The sequence below is a fragment of the Anopheles coluzzii genome, chromosome 2 (assembly GCF_943734685.1).
Source record: "Anopheles coluzzii chromosome 2, AcolN3, whole genome shotgun sequence".
Classification (NCBI taxonomy): Eukaryota; Metazoa; Arthropoda; class Insecta; order Diptera; family Culicidae; genus Anopheles; species Anopheles coluzzii.
In genome coordinates, this window is record NC_064670.1 from 123,762,750 (window position 1) to 123,777,734 (window position 14,985).

The 14,985-nt window shown below is 50.7% G+C and overlaps 2 protein-coding genes across 8 annotated transcripts; one reads left to right on the top strand and one right to left on the bottom strand.

Annotated features, from left to right (window-relative positions):
* Positions 1–445: 445 nt before the first annotated feature.
* On the bottom strand, positions 446–12,428 carry LOC120952399 (uncharacterized). Of its 6 annotated transcripts, XM_040371704.2 has the most exons (10): positions 12,316–12,428; positions 11,001–11,505; positions 9,291–9,808; positions 8,115–9,226; positions 7,851–8,035; positions 7,044–7,565; positions 5,356–6,568; positions 5,087–5,291; positions 4,851–5,006; positions 446–3,389 (listed from the first exon to the last, which is right to left on the bottom strand). In XM_040371704.2, exons 2-10 carry the CDS (start codon positions 11,110–11,112, stop codon positions 2,133–2,135), a joined length of 5,280 nt encoding a protein of 1,759 aa, XP_040227638.2. In that variant the 5' UTR covers positions 11,113–11,505; positions 12,316–12,428; the 3' UTR covers positions 446–2,132. The 6 variants fall into 6 exon arrangements, with proteins under 6 accessions (XP_040227638.2, XP_040227639.2, XP_040227636.2 ...); XM_040371705.2 differs by lacking the exon at positions 7,044–7,565; XM_040371702.2 differs by having other exon boundaries at positions 7,044–8,035.
* A 631-nt stretch (positions 12,429–13,059) lies between these two features.
* On the top strand, positions 13,060–14,893 carry LOC120947573 (2-oxoisovalerate dehydrogenase subunit beta, mitochondrial). Of its 2 annotated transcripts, none has more exons than XM_040363008.2 (3): positions 13,060–13,220; positions 13,361–14,230; positions 14,295–14,893. In XM_040363008.2, exons 2-3 carry the CDS (start codon positions 13,361–13,363, stop codon positions 14,520–14,522), a joined length of 1,098 nt encoding a protein of 365 aa, XP_040218942.2. In that variant the 5' UTR covers positions 13,060–13,220; the 3' UTR covers positions 14,523–14,893. The 2 variants fall into 2 exon arrangements, with proteins under 2 accessions (XP_040218942.2, XP_040218941.2); XM_040363007.2 differs by having other exon boundaries at positions 13,061–13,210.
* The last annotated feature ends 92 nt before the right edge of the window (positions 14,894–14,985 follow it).

Consider the following 14,985-nt stretch of genomic DNA (forward strand, 5'->3'; position numbering starts at 1 on the left):
TTAGCCCTACTTACTCGTCCCGAGCTCCGATAAATGCTCGATACATGCTTTGAGAATGCTTTCTACAACAGCATTGTCCATTAAATACTAGCTTGTTTCCAATTTCTTTCCAATTTGTGTTACAACGTGTGATATGATGTTATGGAAGGAAAAAAGCAACGAAAGTGCCACGAAACCGCAAAAGATTAATCGGAGCAACAGCACACAGCACAACTTAGCATAAAATTAAATCAATAAAACCATAACATCGCTGTGTGTGTGTGGTTTTTTTTTGTTCTTTTTATTGAATCCATTCTTCTCATTTTCATAAATGTTTCATGCTCTTATCACGATGTTGCCATATATAAGTCTTTCTCTGTTTACCATTCCCGTTTTTTTGTTGGTTTGTTTGTTTACTCCTTCGGGAGGGTGGTTTCCTTCCTCTTGCGCTTCCTCTTGCAAATATGCTTGCCTGTGTGTATGTGTGTGTGTCTGTATGTTTGCTGATTTGTTTACTTATGCATATCAGCTGTTCCATATTCAACATTCTTCTTCTTCTATCGCTTCTGTGGATAAATGGTAATGCTTTTGCAACGTACAGGCACACACACACATACAACACGATTTGGGGAGATTTTGTGGGCGGGTGGGATAAATCACGGTCCTAACTGCCTAACAGCCTAACTGAATTAACCGAACAAATCATAATTATACATAACGAAAATGCATGCAAAAACGTTCTACCTGGCTGGTGGTGTGGTGGTGGTAGCACGCGCGACGGTTGTTTTTGCAGAAGGATTTAATTGTTACCTTTCTCTCTCTCTCTCTCTTTTAAAATGCCATTATTACTGTTAGGGTTACATTTCTTGCGAGTACTGTTTTATTTTTTCCTTTGATTGCTAATATGCTTTCTATCTAAACGTTTTCACTTTCGTGTATGTATTTGTGTAGTATTTGTGGGGTGGTGGTGGTGGTGGTGGGTTTGTTTTTATTTCATACTCGCACCTACTACGATTTGCTGCTGCTGGCCTGCCTACTACACTACTACCACTGTTACGCTTCGTTTCCATGGTGTTTCTACTACTAACCCGCGCGCAAATGCTTCACAGGTACGCAGCACACAAGCCAACCTGTTCCTTCGTGCGCACATTTTTGCTCGTTGGGGCTCTGCTCTACTCCTCCCTACGTGCTTATAATTATAGGTACAAGGATAGTAATGTTTTAAATGAATCAATGAACAAGGAGAAGATTAAATGAATCATGCGAAATCTTACAAAGCAAACGGCATATCACCTCGCACACTTTTTGTATTTTTCTTTTTTCCTCCAACCATGGTGTTTAAAAGCGAGCGTTTTGTTTTTTTGGATCCGTTCCACCAGCGGCTACGAGCTACGATGTTCGTGTGTGTGGCTACAAGCAAACGACCTATATCTGTTCTGTCACGACCTATTTTCATCAGTCAAAAAACACACTTTGCTTCTACACCTTTCGTATCGTATCGTAGTTTAGAGTTAGTAAATGTAGTGTAGTGTTTGCCCGTAGTCTCACCCGTCTAACAACAGAACAGAAGAGGAGAATGGGTTCACTCTCTTTGCTTACATGGCTAACAAAACAAACAAAAAAAGTAGTGTATAAAAAGCAACAAAGAAATAAAGTTAAAATATTATTATTATTTATAAAAAAACACTCACGCACACACTCAAAATAATACACGAGAAATATCACACACTCAATCGGCACGGACGCGTAAGCGGTGTTGTACTTTTTTTTTGTTTCTTTACGTGGAACGAAAGTTCAAAGGTCAGAAAGTGTATAACAAGATAGAGAAAGAACGAAAGGAAACATAAACAAACAGAAATATACTTAATTTACGTTTTCCACTTTCAGTGGCTGCGTTCGTTCAACTGCGTTCGGTGGTCGAGCGAGGAAGCACACACACAAACACACACACACGCGCATAAAAAATATATACTGATTCGTTCAAATAAATATCTCTTCTTCTTCAAAGAACCTCTCTCTCTCTCTCTTTCTCCCATTCGCCCTATTTGCTTCTTTTACACGGGAAGACACACATCTATTCGCTCTCTTTCTCCCTCTCTCTCTCACTGATTGCACACACCACACACGCCGCCTACTCGGTTCGGTTGCTCCGTCTACGTCAGGGCCGGCTTAACACGCGTCTTCTTTCGCTTCAAGCTCGAGTCCGTCTTAAGGTAGCGTTTCTTCTTCAGCAGCTTCTTCCCGCCGGCATCGGTGCCCGATTTGGTCGACTTGGCCAGCTTGGTTTGCTTTGGCTTGAGCGTACCCTTGCCAAACTTGGTGCCGACCTTCCCTTCGCCACTGCTGCTACCGCCACTCCCGCTAGCGATGCTACCAGCACCACCACCACCACCACCGACAACAACACTCTCCATCGAAGGACCCATCGAAGACGAAGCCGTGACGACATCACCGACACCAACGCTGCCACCACCAACGACACCACCACCAACACCACCACCACTGCAAATCAACGCCTCCGTTGTGACCGTGGTGCCGCCGACCGTCGTGTGCAGCTCGCTTGCTGCCGCCTGCGTGTACGTCGAGATCAGCTTCGAGATGCCAGCGTGCGTGGTGGTAACGATCGTGGCGCCCGGTGACGCAGTGCCACCACCGGTGTACGAACAGCACGGTGCCGCATCGAAGCTATCGTCGCACTGCATATCGTTCACGTCCAGTAGTTTGCTTTCCGATTTCACCTTCTTGCCCGCGCCCAGTGCCGGAAGGTCGGCCAACGTGCCCGGCACCACGGTAAGGAAGTTGGGCAGCGAGCCCGACCCAATGCCGCCCTTAAAGCACAGCTCCGAGGCCTGCTGGGCCGATACTTTGATCTTTTTGCGAGGCACTTGTTCCTTCGTGCTGCGAAGCATTAGCTCCTGGAGTTTCTTACCACCGGCGCCCACCGCCCCAACAACGCCACCACCGACACCAACACCACCACCGGTGCCGCTCACATCGCACAGGACTTTTGATTTTTTCGGCTTACCGAAGGCACCGACCTTGCGGGAAATCTTGCCACCGGCTCCACCGGCACCGACCACGTGTGTCGTTTTAAGCGTCACCGATGAACCGCTCGCTTTCAGCACCTGCCGGGGGTGTTGCGTCGATCCGGCACCGGTAGCACCGGACGCGCCACTGGATCCACCCCCTCCTCCACCGGCTAGTAACAGTGTGGCCGCATCCGGATCACCCACCATCTTGCTCGCGACGGTGACGGTCGGGCCGGGGACACCCGTTTGCTGCCCTGCGCCGCCGGCCACACCGACCACCGGTGCGCCGAGCGAATGATCCCACTGGATTGCGTTTTCCTTCGCTACGTCTATCGAGCAGGACAGCTGATTGGCCAGCCGCTTCGTGTGGGACTTCTGGGTCTGGTGTGCGAGAGACGATGGCGATGATGGCGATGATGATGAAAAAAAGAAGAAATAAAATGATTGTGTAAATGAAAGTGTGCAGTACTACGTGTGTGGTGGTGGAGTCATGTACAAGGGCTCTTCCCTTCAGCCCAACCAAACACCATCGGGTCGGCGCTTTTCCGCGCCACAAACACATAGAAACTTTTACAAAATATCGATTTATACCACAAATTATGTTATTAGTAGAAGGAAAGGGAAGAATATTTACAGAAAAGAATCAAAAGCGAGAAGATTACAGCACCAAACTACAGCGAAACAGAGAGCGCGCAGTCCAAAGGAGTAGTAGTAGTAGATGAGAATTCTCAAAACTATCAATGCCAAAAAGAAACACAAAACACACCTACACAAATTACAAAAAAACAAGAGAGAAAGAAAGAAAGAAACCAACCCAACTACCACCAAGAAGATAAGAAAGCAGAAAGAGAGAGAGAGAACGGAAAACACAATCAACGAATGTAACTTTATTATTATTATTTAGCTAATAAACATTCTCCCAGGTTGAACCAGGACAACACCGTGGGAGGCGAAAAGAGGGCGAAAGGAAACGGATAGGGCGCGATAACAACATAACAACAATATGTATTTCGTACTTCATTAGAGCCTCTTCGTACTGGGAAGAACACGAGTAGTGCACAAGAGAGCAAGCGAATTATAAGACGCGGAGAATCATTTAACACACACGCACACATTTTATGAACACATTCGGGAAGTATATAATTGCACTACAAGAGTTCTCCGGGCGGTCGATCGATCGGACTCCAATTCCGGAAACGAAAACTGAGATCATACTGCCGCACCACTGCTGCGCTGGCTGCTGCTGCTGCTTGTAGGGTAAGTAGTAGTAGTAAGTAGTAGTGTTGTTGTTGTTGCAGTAGTAGTAATTGCAGTAATTAGTTGTTCTCGTAGTGATGGTACTTGTCGAGATGTTACTACAGCAGCTAATTAAACTCCCCTGCTGCTCGCTTCAAAATATACAAAACGATCTTTAAAATGAACGAGAGAACGTGTACGGCTGCTGCTGCTGTTTTGTTTTCCTTCTGGTTGGGTGTGTTCGTCTTCATGGCCTGCTGCTTGCCTTTGTTAAAGCCAATCGTAACTTATAATATCACCATACTACAGGTAACAGGGGTGGGGGAAGGACGAAACGAAAAAGGAAGGAAAAACATAAACATCCAAATGAAGAAAGAGAGAGAGAAAGATCGGAGCAACCAAAAAACCATGCAATAGCATAAAATGGAAAAGAGGAAGAAAGGCATACTAGAATAATTTCCCCTTACTACCTTCACCATCCCAAAATAAGGACACACACACACGCACACACACAACACTTTAGGCAACTTGATGCTGTGGCTGCGGCTGATGATGCTGTTGGAATGCGTCGGCAAAGAGCAGAGCCGCCCGCGGACAACATATTACCTTATTGGTGACGCGTGCCTTCGACGAGCCGCGCTCGATTTCGATCCGCAGCGCATTGCGCAGCCCCTGAAGGGTGCGAAACTCGCAGTTCGGCAATCGGGACAGTGGGTTCGAGTTGGTGAGATCCAAAATGGATGGTCCGAGGGCTTTCCCAACCTAAAAAAACAAGCGCAAAACACGGTTAGCTGGCGGTTTGTTTCGAGGTCTGTTGCGCCTTTTGGGGACCTACGACCTACCTCCTCGAATACGGCCGGCGTATACTTCGGGGGTACAAGCGTGTGCGTCGTTTTGGCCACAATCTCCTTGCCCCGGGGTGGCAGTATGTTGACGCACTTGCCAGTGTTGTAGTTGCATTCCAGCGTGTAGCTCTTGATCAAACCGGTGCTCTTGTACACGGCCACACGTCCCGATCCTTCCTTCGACAGACCGTCCCGCTTACCCCTACAACGAAATGCGGCATTTGTCAGTTAAAATTGTACCTCATCACGCTCCCGCCCTCTCTTACTTGTAGTACATGTTGCGCTCGCTGAAATTGCACGCATCGAAATGGAAGTGCTGCGAGTTGAGGCTCATCAGCCGCGGCAGCAGCATGCACTCGACCGCTTCGACCGTGCTCGGCAGATGGTTCCCGTACATGAACACGCCCTTCTTCGAGGCGTGCCCGTGCAGATCGATGTACATGAACAGATTGCTACGGTCCTCGTACACCACCCGATCGTGCCGCTCGTCCAGCTGGGCCAGAAAGTCCAGGCTAATGTTCAGGCTGCGCGGCACACCGCCAACGCCACCGCCGCCCATCACCGGATTAAGGTACTCGTTGCGGTGCGATCGATAATGGCTGTACTGTGCAGCGTTGGTTTGAGGCGTTTGGGGGCGATTTTTACCACCCACCGTTGTTCCACCGTCACCAAGGACAGTTCCACCACTGCCGGAAGCTCGACCAGCACCACCCACACCGATCAAGGACGACGTGGAGGAGGACGTAGCTTGCTGCTTGCCACCTGCGGAGCCCTTTTTGAACGCGCCCAGCGCCATTTTGCCACCGTGCAGCGTGGCTACGACCTGCCCTTGAGCGTTTCCGCCCGCTGACATGGCACCACCCGTGCCAGCTACTCCACCCGCTGCTCCTCCCCCCGCCAGATAGTGATGGTGGTGATGATGGTGATGATGGTGATGGTGATGGTGATGCGGATGTACCAGAAACTCCTTGAACTTGAGCGTGCCGGGGGTCGCACCGAGAAACTGTGGCTTGTTCAGCACGTGCTGCTTGTGATGGGCGCTCTTGCCGATGCCACCCTTTCCCGTGTCGACCTTGGCCGTTACCGAGTGGATTGATTTTTTCAAGCTCAGGCTAGAAGCGCTTCGGCCGCCAGCAGTACCGCGGACTGTAGCGGGTGCAAGGTTGTTGCTGCTGCTAGCGGTGGTGGCCGTGCCTTCGCTAACGATCGGATTTAGCTCCGGAATGAGTTTCTCGGTGAAAACTTGGGCCGCAGTCGTAGCAGCGGCCACGAGCGACTGCGGCTGTACTACGGCTGCCGGAACCACGGTTGCCGGCGTGGAATCGGCTGTGGGCGGGCTGCCAGTGGAATCGGCGGATGATTGAGTGGGCAGCGCGGCGCTCGATGCAACCTTCGACGTCAGCGAGGACGAGGTGGAGCTTGCCTCGCTGAACCCGGAATCGGACGCCGCCGGTGTGTCCTGCTCGACTGAATCCGATTCTGAAAAAGGAACAGAAAACAGGGAACGGAACGGAAGCATTAGTTTTAAAGGTTCCGCGCAACAGGCACACGTGGAATCATGCAGTAAACAAAACCGTTTCTGATTACGACAAAACGAACATGCGGTATGGTTTGCTGCTGAGCGAGACCGAGCGAGTTTGTTAAATGTGTGCCGCCAAATGTTATGTTAGTATGTTATGTTTTAGCGGACAATGAAACAACCCCAAAATGGAAGACGAAACAACATCTGGATTCATCAATACACGCTTGCAATGTAGCTTTTGAGTGGATAAACAAAAAAACAGCCGATCAGCAGTTGCAATGCCAATAAGAGTAAGAGAGAATGAATCTTCCAAAATGTCCGTTTCGCAGAGGGAGCGTTACATGCGTGTGAAGCTAGAGCTGTGATGATGTGGCTAATGAGGAGCTGCCATGGAAACCACCTTCGTTTGCCCTTTCGCTCAGGGGGACATACCATCGGTGAGTGGTGACGATGCAACGGAAGCGGTAGTAGTTGTGTTAGCATTGGTTAACCCCGTCGGTGATGAGACCAACTCGGGTGAGGAGGGGGACGATTTCGCTGCCGACAACGCTGGCTCCTCTGCGGTGGATGTTGACTCTTCCTCCGCCACCGCCGGCAACACCAGTGTAGGTTTCGGAAGGGCTTGCGCTATCGGGGACAACTTTGCGCCACTGCCAGTAGACACACCGGCACCGGACGCGCCAGCCTTTGCACGTCGACGGCGTAAAATTTTGCCCAACAGTTTATCCGACCACGATGCGGATGACGACGACGACGACGACGATGGGGAAATGGTGCTTTTCGCTCGATTGGACAAACTAGTCGCCGGTTCGGCAGGCGTTACGAAAGCAATCACGGACCGTCGCTCGCTGGCAACGCTTACGGTGGACTGCGGCGTGCTGGACAGGGACGGTGTGCGGCGCTTCCGAATCGATCCATCCACTGGGAGCGACATGGTCGAGGACAATCGTTTGACTGGTTGGTGGGAGGTCGGGGCAGAGAAAGGAAGCACGGAACTTGTACTGCTGGAAGCTTTCCATGACGCGTCGATGGATTTTAGTTTGGGAAGTTTCATTTTCTGAATGTGTTGTGTTGTGTTAGTAGAAGGAGTAGTAGTATTGGTAGTAGTGGTAGTAGAGGTGGTGGTAGTATTGGTTGTCCCTGTTGTAGCACCACATATAGGACTAACTGAGAGCGGTTGTGCGCTGTGAGTGCTGTGTCGTCTCGTTATCGTCAATGGGATCGTGGTCGAGGGTATACCTTTTTTCAGTGCCATTTTCACATTGCCTCCCGATGAATCCACCGGTGCGGATCCTTCTCCGGCTGGTGTAGCACTTTCGGGATCGACAACACCAATCGCTTCCTTGGATCCTTCCCCGTGCGCGTGCTCCTTTTCCTTTTCCAGTTCGTACGATTCAACTTCATCCACACCGAGATGGTAGTACCTGAGGAAGAACAAAGAGATAGCGATAAATCAATAAAATGCGTCATTTTCGACGGGACTCCTGTGACTCCACAACTTGCCTAATCAACTTCCTGGCGGCATAGATCGCCGGTTGCGTCTCGTGGCAGGGGCTAATGTACACCCGGTTGAGATTGTGACCGCGCGTATCCGACCGGTACAGCCCGTTGTACACGCCGTCCGGGTTCAGGAAGGGAATAATCTTGAACACGTACATCCGTCGAAGCGTCTGCGAGACGATGCTCTTCCGATCCAGCAGCATGCTGAGAAACCCGTTCAGCACGAAGCTGGCCGGCGTTTCGCCCGGATGCACGCGGGACGAGATGAACACGATCTTCTTCTCCCTAAACGTGTGGCAGCGCTGGGCCGCCTCGTCCGGGAACAGATTACGCAGGCGCGTCTCGCGCGCCGTCTGAATCCCGTGAAAGGAGCTGATGGTGAGCAGCTCGATGCGGCGGTGCTCGATCGAGTGCGTCAGCAGCTCGCGGCAGTAGTAGATCTCGTCCCGTGGGTCCGCCTTCTGATCGTCTTCCGGGGAGGGATTGGCGGCGACCGCCGCCGCCGATGCCACATTGAGCTGATGGTGAAACGACGGTAACTTTGCTTTCATTGCGGACGCCGACGAGGACGCTTGTTGTGCGGGTTGTTTCATTTCACTACCACCCTGCGGTAACTCTATTTTCACCTTGTTCACAAGGTTTGTAATCTGCTGCATCGATTCGGAGGTGTTTTCATCAATTACCATCCCACCGGCGCCGCCGGGCCCGAGCACGGTTTGCAGCGATTTGGCCGCCTCCGCCAGCACTTCCTTGCCCGGCGGCGAACCTTCCCCGACACCGTCCCGTGCCGTTTCGTCGAACGATTCCGGGCTGGTACGGTCGACGCGCTCCATCTTCGACAGCTTCCCTTTCCGGCGGTGCGGTGCCAGGTTGGAGATGTTTTTCGATTCCTCCGCCGCGGTCGCGGGCAGTGAGTCGTACTTTTGCGAAATGTCGTACGCCATCTTGTGCAGCTCGAACGGATGGCGGCCAAACTTTCGATCGAACGCGGACAGCTGGTCCATCAGCTCGGTGTAGGTGAAGGGAAACGTAAACGCGTAATAGATCCGCGTCGTGTCACCGCCCACCTCTGGCACCTTGTGCAGGAAGGAGATGAAGAACACATCGTTCGTAATCTGCAAAGAAAGGATGATATTTAGCCCGGGAGTCTTCGTTAAACCGCAGCGTAAGACAACTCACCGAGTACGATGGTTTATCTTTGATCCGTTCCCAGCGCCCGTTCGGGCCCACCTTCGTGACCGGGTGCATGCCCTGGCTGAACAGTTTCGCCTGCTTGTTTAGATTCATCACATTAAACTTTACGATTTGGTTGGGCCGTCCGCCCGTCACCGCGAAATGGAACCAGGTCCGGTTCTGATTCTCGTACGGCGTGCCGGCACAGTCCGGGCGGGTCCACAGATTGAACTCCACCTCTACCAGCGGATTCTCCGTCGCGTGCGGTGTGGGCGAGGGAATGGGCATCCCGAGGGACCCGCCAGCGTTGGCACCGGGCGTTGCGGCAGCGCTGCCACTTCCGGACACCGACGAAAGCAGTCCATGGTGTTGTTGCTGCTGCTGCTGATGCAAGCCAATCCCCAGCGTGGCTGCTACTATGGCGGAAGCGCTCGTACTGCCCGGCCCGATGGCACTGCTCCCCGAACCGATAACGGGAACACCAGACGTCCCACTCGATACCGTGTTGCCCACGATTCCGAGTCCTAGGCGGGTAGAAAACGGCAGGGGAAAAGAAGAGTAGACAAATAGAATCAATTCCATAGCAAGAAGCGAAAGAAGTAGGTTATTTATTTGAAACATTGCTGCGCGCTTGCATTCCCTACCCCCTCCGTGCTTCGGAATGTAGGCGCCCACCACCGCAACGAGCATTTGTTGATTTCTGGGCTACTTTGATTTGATCGATTTAACTGTCGGCAGGTTGCTCTCCGCCAAAGCAAAAGCTTTTCCTTTCGCGTGTGACTTTTGGGCCCTTTTTTTGCTTTGCTTTTTTTTGGCTGTTGTATCGTGTTCGCACACGAGGATGCTTATCTTTTGGAATTGCGAGGCACGATTTATTGATGTCATACTTTGGCACCGTGTTCCGGAGATTTACCAGAGATACGCCAGGTACACGGAGTGCTTGTATTATCGATCCGTTGGGGGTAGAGCGTACTGTACCGCACATAAACCGTCCTTGGAAAGCAAATTGTACCAATATAAAGTAGCCCTTTCGACCGTAGTAATAAACCGGTATGTAAATGTAATGGGAATGCGGCACAATATGCACCCAACTCTGTGTTGTTGTGTGAACCACCCACTAAAGCACAATAGAGGAAACACTAGAGGGTGGCGTCTTCGCAAAATAGACAACATAATCAGTGTGTCCTAAAATAAAGATTACATCCTCGTTGTCTGGCAGGCATGCCGTTTCACACGAGGGAGGGCAAAGGGGAATCACCCAATCGTGCCCATGCCGAAATGTATAACCCCCCCGTGTCGTGTGTCTATTTGTATATGTGTGTGTGTGTGTTTGCGCCGCTGTGTTTATGTAACAAGCGCCAACCAGGCCAACGGTTCGGTCAACCAGGAAAAAATACCCAAACCACCAAAGCTTTCGACCTCGACCACTGCCCGGTCGTCGCATTTGCTTTCGACGAGGGGGCGCGCGTGTGGGTCAAGCCACCCAATTCTAATTCTACCCCCATCTCTGCACCACCGTTTGCAACCCAAACTGCAAAGTGAAATCGAGTCGACGGACGCCGAAAACAGATGTAGAAAGTTGTTTAGCCAACGTGCCGCGAGCACGCGGACTGCTTGGATGGTCACCACGGTTTGCCTGCTGCTATTGCTTTTACACTTAAAAATGGAACATTGAAATAAAATAAAAAGAAAACACTTGGACACAATAATGATTACCTTCACAGCATCGCACCAGCTCGACCTTTCCCAGGTTGCCGGAATCGAACTTGGAGTAGAACGTGTATCCAGCACACTCAAAGTTATCCACCATCATCATTGCCGTCGTCATCGTTGCTCCTCTGCTCCGTTTCCTTTTTTTGCTTTGCGCTCTCTATTTTGCCAACAAAACACAACAACCACGGCACGAACACAATTTAATCGCTGCTGCTGCTGCTGCTCATCCTTTTTCACCCACCCGCTCTGTGGTGGGGTGGCTTTGCACTAGCAGTGAATTTAATGCAACCGCATTCGGGACGCGCTGTCCCTTTTAAAGGTGGACAACACCCGTCGCCGTCGATATGCTCGGCCAAAAACAGTGCCACTGCATCGGGAAAGACACGACCTGGCTGCTTGCTGCTGCTGCTGCTGGCTGTTGCTACTGCGCTCGGCGATGTTCTTCTACTTCTGCTTTCCCACTGTTGCCGTCGCTCAGCTGAGACTGCTGCGATGAAAAGCCCGTCGCCTGAATGTGAATGTGAAAAAGTGAACGTTGATGGGTATTGGGGTGGTGGTGGGGGAGCGGAGGTTAGAAATGAAACATGAAACAGCCAAAGGAAACTGAAAGGAACCCGTTTCCGTCGTATGGGGCAACGAATCACTTCACCAACACTCACACACACACAGGCTCACTCTCGTTCTGTCGTTCGTTCTTGTTCGTTCGCGATTTTGGGGTCGAGATGAAGGGGGCAGGGAACACAGCAGATGGGCAGAGTGTTTGACAATGTGCGCTTCGCGTTAATCATACGGGGTGAAACGTAAACAAAACATTGCCCACAATCGCACACCTCATCTGTTCGTCTTTCACACCACCACCACCACCAGCAGCACCACTACCATCAGTGTAACAAGAAGCACGACGAGTACCACCTCATCAACACATTCACACATACGCAATACACACACACACACACCCACAGTCGAGTTCGATTTCCACAGCCGTGTTTGTTGTGTGAGGGCTGTATCGATGACTTTCGTTCAGCTTCTGCCGTAGAAAGAACAACTAAACTCCCTTTTTCCCGTTTGTGGCAAACACACACCACAGCACGGAGAAATCGACGGGAATGGTTGTGTCGTCGTTTGTCAAAAATGTCTCGAACCTTCACGCAATCGAGCACGATCTAGAGTGAACGGTCCACACAAAACCTAAACCCAGACGGGAGCTTTTCCTAGCCCTACGCAACGATGCAGGTGGAAAACTGCTAATGGCACTTCGTGACACGACTTGCAGGGGATTGTTTGACACTGTTTCGATTAAGCATTGCAACACACTCACGCTGGCGACAGAAATGGACACCGCTTTTCCGTGCTTTTCTTCACAATTTCACTGGAGAAAGAACGGACCACAGCCTTTGTTTCTGCAGTCGTCTCCCTTTCTGTTCATTTCATTTTGTGCAAGGACCGTAAAGATATCAGGTCAAGTTATAAGCCCGTTTTGACAGCTAGGTGGAAGAAGAATCGACGAAGAAAACTGACAGTTAGTTTTCCACGTTTGGCGAACGTTTTAAGTTCTCCAAGGAAAATTTTCATTGGAAATCACGGACTGTGTTCTAATAAACTAAAATATTCATCCAAATTGATCTCCACCAAATATTGACCATGCAAAACGTAAAAAATCCATCAATACATATACAAGCGTAAAACCATCTGTCAAAATCAGAGCCCAGGGGGGGGATCGCCAAAAGCGCTATAACTACACCTCATTATACATTCCACCTTGATTTTGTGTCTTTTTTTTCTTCTTGTCACTGACAGCAGCGAAAATATCCCACTGTCAAAGCTGTCAGTGTGCGTGCGTTGTTTTGATCCCATCTGGGAAATGGGGTAATTTTTGGGCCTTATCATTTTAGTCGTTTTTGGTTTCTTTACATCGTGATACGTTACATATATGCTACTCACTTAAATGTTTTGATTTCTATTAATTTTTTTTCGTACAACAACGGAGCCTTTATCAGAATGTAATTTGACCATTTATTTCTGCAGATTTGACGCTCCACGAACGAGCCCGGTCTGCACACTCCCACAGCGCTGGAACGAGATAACAGGACGTCAACAAGTTGTTTACAAGATTCGCACACGCAACTCATCCACTCGCCGGATTACTCGCGATTTGTTCGTGTTTCCGAACAGTTTTCTCATTTTACCTTCTGCCACAAAAACCGCAACCCGCAGTAAGTAAAGGTTCGAATTCCTCGCACAGCCCTTCACCCCTCCGTGTGCCTTCCAAATAGCGATCTTCGAGCGATCGTTCTCCATAGCAACAGAGGCAGACTGCCACGGTTACATAATTTCGCATTTCCGCCAACTCCTTCTCGCCGTAGATGAACGTTCTGCAGAAGCTGGTATCGACGGGCGCTAAAACGCTGCCCCGGAATGGGCTGGTGCGCCACTCGTCCCACTTTGTGTACCAGCCCGACGCAAAGGCGCCGGTCGAGGGGCCCACGCAAAAGATGAACATGTTCCAGGCGATCAACCAAGCGATGGATATTGCACTGGAGCAGAACGAGTCGGCCCTGGTGTTCGGTGAGGACGTGGCGTTCGGTGGCGTGTTCCGCTGCTCGATGGGCCTGCAGAAGAAGTACGGCAAGCAGCGGGTGTTCAATACGCCCCTCTGCGAGCAGGGCATTGCCGGGTTCGCGATCGGTGTGGCCAACACGGGAGCCAAAGCGATTGCCGAGATGCAGTTTGCGGACTACATCTTCCCGGCGTTCGATCAGATCGTGAACGAGGCGGCCAAGTATCGGTACCGCAGTGGCAACCTGTACGATTGTGGATCGCTTACCTTCCGCGCACCGTGCGGTGCAGTCGGACACGGTGCATGCTACCACTCCCAGAGCCCCGAAGCGTACTTTGCCCACACGCCCGGTCTGAAGGTGGTGGTGCCGCGCGGACCGAACAAGGCGAAGGGTTTACTGCTGGCCTGCGTGAAGGATAATGATCCGTGCATCGTATTCGAACCGAAAACCCTGTACCGTGCGGCGGTCGAGGAAGTTCCAGTCGCTGCGTTCGAGTCGCCGATCGGTAAGGCGGACATTTTGCGCTCCGGTACCGATATCACGCTCGTGGGCTGGGGCACACAGATCCATGTGTTGCAGGAGGTAGCCAACATGGCAAAGACGCAACTCGACGTTAGCTGCGAGGTGATCGATCTGGTATCGATCCTTCCCTGGGACAAGGAAACGATCTGTAACGTAAGTAACACCGCTTGCCTCGCCATCTATGGCCAATAGAGCACTAATCGAATGTTGGTTTTAGTCGGTTAAGAAGACGGGTCGCGTACTGATCGCCCATGAAGCCCCATTGACGAACGGATTCGGCGCCGAGCTAGCCGCCACCATCCAGGAAGAGTGCTTCCTCCATTTGGAATCGCCGGTGCTGAGAGTGACCGGTTGGGACACACCATTCCCGCACGTGTTCGAACCATTCTACATTCCCGACAAGCACCGCTGCCTGGCCGGCATCCGAAAGCTGATCAACTACTAAGCACTGTCCGCAGCAGTGAAGGGAGCGCTTTTTACATTCCTTTCTTCACTTTAAAAACCTCCAAATGATGTTGTGCAGAGAGAGAGAGAGAGAGAGAGTGCAGCCTATCGGTGTGTATGCGCTTACCTCATATTCCTATATATTCCAGATCGTGTACGTTGGTTCAGAATCAACAGCACACACAGCAACGGATGCATTTATATTTGACGTGCCCTAAGGAGAGGCGGGAGCCAAGGAAGGTTTCACTTTTCTTTCCTTTCGAGCTGGTCCCCTCCACCAACGGGTTCATTTTCCTGTGTAAGCTGTGTACTAAACGAATGCAAACAATTTCTTGTGCCTTATTAAAGTCTTCCTGTTTGCTTATTTTCTAACGTGCTTTTTCCATTTCATTCCTAAATCATCCGAAAAAAATCAGTTTCAGCGATGGTTTCTTTCTTCTTCATACACACGATCGATGGGAAGA

Excerpts from the sequence above, each read along its gene's own strand:
- LOC120952399 (XM_040371702.2), bottom strand. The coding sequence starts at position 11,112 with ATGACGACGGCAATGATGATGGTGGATAACTTTGAGTGTGCTGGATAC. Across the intron at positions 8,036-8,114 it reads GCCGCCAGGAAGTTGATTAG|GTACTACCATCTCGGTGTGG; the intron begins GCAAGTTGTGGA and ends GTTCTTCCTCAG. Across the intron at positions 5,007-5,086 it reads CGCCGGCCGTATTCGAGGAG|GTTGGGAAAGCCCTCGGACC; the intron begins GTAGGTCGTAGG and ends TTGTTTTTTTAG.
- LOC120947573 (XM_040363008.2), top strand. The coding sequence starts at position 13,361 with ATGAACGTTCTGCAGAAGCTGGTATCGACGGGCGCTAAAACGCTGCCC. Across the intron at positions 14,231-14,294 it reads ACAAGGAAACGATCTGTAAC|TCGGTTAAGAAGACGGGTCG; the intron begins GTAAGTAACACC and ends TGTTGGTTTTAG.